General features: G+C 39.1%; 1 protein-coding gene across 1 annotated transcript; it reads left to right on the forward strand.

Moving 5' to 3' along the window:
• The first annotated feature begins 706 nt into the window (after positions 1-706).
• On the forward strand, positions 707-2,515 carry LOC110869897 (peptide-N4-(N-acetyl-beta-glucosaminyl)asparagine amidase A-like). Its single transcript, XM_022119101.1, has one exon. It carries the CDS (start codon positions 707-709, stop codon positions 2,513-2,515), a length of 1,809 nt encoding a protein of 602 aa, XP_021974793.1.
• The last annotated feature ends 2,703 nt before the right edge of the window (positions 2,516-5,218 follow it).

Consider the following 5,218-nt stretch of genomic DNA (forward strand, 5'->3'; position numbering starts at 1 on the left):
CGTAACTGATCACTTACTTAATATCTATATAAAAAAACTACTTAAATTTATTATCTATAAACCTTAATTTAGATGTGTTTTTGGATATAAAAAACTACTATATTAGACTTGTTTGTTTGGTTCACTAATGTTAAGTTGTGTTTGTTTATATTTGTTCAATTACTTTCATTTGTGTTCGTTTATGTTTGTTCAATCATGTTAATTTGTTTATGTTTATTCAAATATGTTCAGTTAATTTTTTTTGTTTATGTTCATTTGTGTCCGTTTATGTTCATTTGTGTTCGTGAACTGTTCGTTTAGGTTTTAAATGAACAAACATAAACGAACACGAACATGCCCGGTTTCTTAATGAACAAACACGAACAAGAAAATGTGATCGATTATATGTTCGTGTTCGGTTAAAGTTAAATGAACGAACACGAACATGAGGCATGTTCGTGTTCGTTCGGTTCATTTAGAAGCCTACTCATATCTTTCAATGTAAATGTCAGTGTCAATGGAAGCCATTGAAAGAAGTTCTTCATTTTCCTCATATTCGACATAATTGACTGTTTTGTCTGCATTGGGACATTCATATTGAGAATGTCCCTTTTGATGACATCTATAGTATTCAACCAATAATACAGACTCAACGATCTGCAAACCTCACCTCTCAACAAGGAAACTGGACTAAATAACAAACAACAAAAGACTCAACAATACTTCAATGAAAATCCCCAATCTCATCATCCTCCTCCTTCTTCCTGTATTCTTCACAACGTCACTTCAATCATCACCTTCACCACCACATTTCCTCAAATCAACAACAAACGACACCACTCCAAAACAGTACTTCGAAGTCACCCACCCACTCCCCACCGACGACGTCACTCCGTCATGTTTCGTCAGCCTACTCAACCACTCCTTCGCAAACACCTACGGCATTCCCCCCGTCACCGTCAACTACACACCACCACCGCCCACATGTAACTGGACCATCGCCGTCCTCGAATTCCGAGCCCAATGTAAAGGCGAGCAGTACGACCGTATCGCTGGCGTATGGATCGACGGCGTAGAGCTGTTGCGGACGAGTACGGCTCAGCCGACTGAATCTGGAATCTTCTGGAAGGTTCGGAAGGATGTGAGTAGGTATTCTTCGGTTATTTCTCAGTCAAATCTCACACTCACTGTTATGCTTGAAAACCTAGTTAACGACGAGTTTACCGGCATTTACCACGTTAATGTCTCTTTGTTGTTTTACTCTGCCACTTCCGTTAGGGTTCCGTTATCTATTGTTCCGCTTGAATCAGAAGCTCACTTGTTGAATCGAAAGCTAATTTCTATTGAAAATAATGAAATTGGAGATAAATTAGATCAATTTGATCGTGATATAGTGTTAAATTCGTTATATCCGTATAATAAGCCTGCCGATTTAGTGGTTCCGATATCTGCTTCTGCTGGTGTTAATGAGGGGTTTTGGTTTAGAATTGAAGATGAATTTGATGTGAAGACTCAAAAAGTTAAAATATCTAATAGAACTTACAAAGCTGTGCTTGAATTGTATGTATCTTTTCATGGAAATGATGAATTCTGGTACATGAATCCTTCAGATTCATATGTAGAAACCAACCATTTGTCGACCGGACGAGCTCACGGAGCGTACCGTGAAGTTTTGGTGACGATAGACGGGAAATTAGTTGGGGATGTGGTTCCGTTTCCGGTAATATTTACGGGTGGAATTAATCCACTGTTTTGGGAGCCGGTTGTGTCGATCGGAGCTTTTAATCTTCCGTCTTATGATATAGATTTGACTCCGTTTTTAGGGCTTCTGTTGGATGACAAGGATCATACAATTGGGATTAAAGTTGCTGATGGTATTTCATTTTGGCTTGTGGATGCAAATCTGCATCTTTGGTTTGATTGTTCGGATGTTAAAGCACAGACGGTGACATCCAAGGTCCCGTCGATGGAAATTCAGCGTAAAACTGAATTCGAACTTCTTGATGGAGAATTTGAGATAAAGGGAGAAAGAGAGAGTGAAGTTACTGGATGGGTGTATTCAAGCGCAGGCAATCTGCAAACCCAATTAACAGAAAAGATCAAGTTTAAGAACAAACTCAAGTTTAAAGATCAAGGTACCAAGAAAGAAGTTGATCAGAAATACAAAAGGAAAACTAAAATCAAGATCACAAATGAAATTGGTCAGGTGATTGAAAGTTTAGAAGTGAAAATCAAGTATCCGTTAAAGGTCTCCATTGAAACGAAGCCCGGATTAGACGTTGATACGTCTGTGATGACCACAAAAGTGGAGCAAGAACGGAGTGAGCGGTTTTATGGTGGTAAAGAGTCTATGGTTTTGAGCCACAAACAGAACTGTACTGGTTTGATGGTGGTGAAGGGTAGTTCTGTGTTGTCGGGTTCCGCAGAAAATCAACAGAATTACAATTATAACGATGGTTTAGGTTGTTATGCTCGAGTGGTTGATGTGGTGGATGGTGTTGTTGTTGGGGATGATACGAGCTCGATTTGTGTCTGAGCCTACTGTGGTCAAATTTAGTTGTTGTTGGGGACAACACGAGCTCCTGTCATTTGTGTCTTATATATCGTTTTGTAGTTGTTGCATATGGACTGAGTCTAATAAACGTATCTCAGATCGAGGGTACCGTTTAGTATCGAGTTTAGTTTTGTGTTTATGTAAAAAGTTTCTACGTGTGTCTAGATTATGTATGTTTGATACTTTGATATGTCTATGACATAAATAAGGTTGTATGTTGAAGGATTTAGCTAATACATATTTTGAATATAACTAAACTATGGTTCAAGTTTCTTGTCAGATTGACAATCTAATATAAAATACTAATTATAGCCTTCTAAATAAGTTTCGATTAGGTGCTAGTGAAGGCTACACACTTCACTCGTTGCTGTGATTTGGTGGATAATTAAAGGATATACTTCCATTCTCTTGCTGTTGCTAAGCCCCTTGTGGTGCCTAAAGGTTAAACTTAGGGCTGCAAATGAACTGAACCTACATCGAATAGTTCCTGAACCGTTCGGCGGAAAGTTTGTTTGTGTTCGTTCGTTAAATAAATGGACGAACACGAACAAGAAATTTCGATTGTTTTAGTTGAATGAACGAACATGAACAGAGGCCACGTTCGTTCATTTATGTTCATGAACGTTCGGTAACTTGTTAGTTTTTGTTCAATAATTCATCAGTTTTTTAGTGTATTATATATTCTGTTCATAAGTTTGTTTCCATTTGTGTTCATGAACATCCGTTTGCATTCGTTGCCTAAAAATTAACAAACGAACATGTTTATTTCCTTAACGAACGAACACGAACATAAAATCTTGTCCGGTAAGTGTTCATGAACAGTTCGTGAACACATATTTTCTTAACAAACGAACAATTCATTCGGTTTGTTTGCAGGCTGCAGCCCTAGTTAAACTACTATACTCCTTTTGTTGGGTCAAGTCAGAAGATGTTCTTAAGATGGTGCATACTGCATAATGCAGCTTATTACCATACATTTCAAGTGGCTGATTGTCATAGGGTGGTGCCCTTTTGCAAACAAGCAAGTTTTTATATCAACAAGATGGTGCATATCAGGAAGAGATTGACTTTCCTGATTACCTTTCAAGTTTACTACCGAGCAACCTATGGTGAGTTCACAACTTTTTCTAAAAGCATGCGTCCCTGGTTTGGGACAACACTTTTTACGGTAGCCCTGGTTTGGGCTACGCGCGCGTCCCTTGTGTGGACCACTGAAACATGCTATCCACTAGAGGTGGATAGTACACATAGACTAAACGAAAAACTCTATCATGAAAGTCCCTGTATTTTACCGATTAAATTGCTGGGTGGGCATACGCGGGGTATTAGTTGATAAAGCTATTAGGTTTGACAAACCTCACACCGGGCTGGAGGCCGGGCGTGAACTTCTAACCTTCACTTTTGCTTTAATGTTGATAGACATTATTGAGTGCACAAACGAAAACGTCAGCATTCGGTACACAGTTTAGTCATATGATAAGGGTTAGCTACCCGAGTCATACTTATATCAAAACGTTGTGAACTTTACTTTTACTAAGCTCAAATTTTGTGTATTCGCCAACTTTATTGTTAACATGCAGTTGCATGCTTTGGAGGTCAGTAGGTACAACTAAGGATGGGCGTTGCAATCTGCAGTAGTTGGTGGTTTGCTAAAAACTTTATGTTTTTATCCGTCTACTTAACTTGTGGTTTTAGTTCCTCTTGGTTTTTAACTTTATTTTTCCGCTTCGTTATAAAATGTGTTTTGGACAATTAAACTTATTCGCTAATCATGTCATTGACTCATTAGTGAAGTTTTATGATTTTGAATAATTGGTTCGACATGATTAGTGGCTAGATCCTGGTCGGTCACACGCCTCGCGGTAATACTCCGCATGTGGAAATTGAGGGTGTGACAGATTGGTATCAGAGCCACTGGTTATAGTGAACTAGATTTAAAATATAATTTTTTTTTATGAAAACCAGACTATAACCGTTCTCTATTGGAAACCACGACACCACTCTAGATTGCAAGGCTTGTCATACTTAGATGCATATATGGTAATGGTATTACTTGGCATTTATACGTGGATTACTTTTACAATATTATAAATTTCTTTGTGCAAACTAAAATAGATAAACGTAACGTATCACAAGTATGGCGTCATCATCATCCTCTCCTTCTGAACGTTCCACGCACCAGGGAAAGCACCCTTGGTTCATTCCCCTTCGTATCCTGTGGAGACCCGCGCTTCTCCTAGGGCACGTCTCGCCCGAGCCGATGCATCTTCTTCCCTGCCTGTTCTAGCGGCACGTGCTGAGGCTCCTGCAGCTGTCCACCTAACCCCTGACCAGATACGGATCCAACGTTTGGAAGCGGATCTGCAAGATGCTCTTAGAAGGATAAGGGTGTCATGTCACAACCCCCGGTCCCTAGTTCCCGGGAACGGGCGGCCGTGAGCCAGTTTCGGTGGTATCACATTTATTTATCCAATTTGGCAGCGGAAATTTTCATCGGGACCGTAGTTAGGAAATATTTAATCAGAGTAAACCACCATGTTTTATAACATTAAACATATGGGTAAAAACCCAAGTTTTCAATACACACGTTTCATAGGAATAAATCCTATTTATTTAATAAAAACATCCATTTTATTTTTAGGTAACTTTATTGCCACTTTTCCAAGCCTCCAGTGCTGTCCAGCT

The sequence above is a fragment of the Helianthus annuus genome, chromosome 8, assembly GCF_002127325.2.
Source record: "Helianthus annuus cultivar XRQ/B chromosome 8, HanXRQr2.0-SUNRISE, whole genome shotgun sequence".
Classification (NCBI taxonomy): Eukaryota; Viridiplantae; Streptophyta; class Magnoliopsida; order Asterales; family Asteraceae; genus Helianthus; species Helianthus annuus.

What these genes read in the sequence shown, in the direction of transcription:
- LOC110869897 (XM_022119101.1), top strand. Translation starts at nt 707, where the DNA reads ATGAAAATCCCCAATCTCATCATCCTCCTCCTTCTTCCTGTATTCTTC.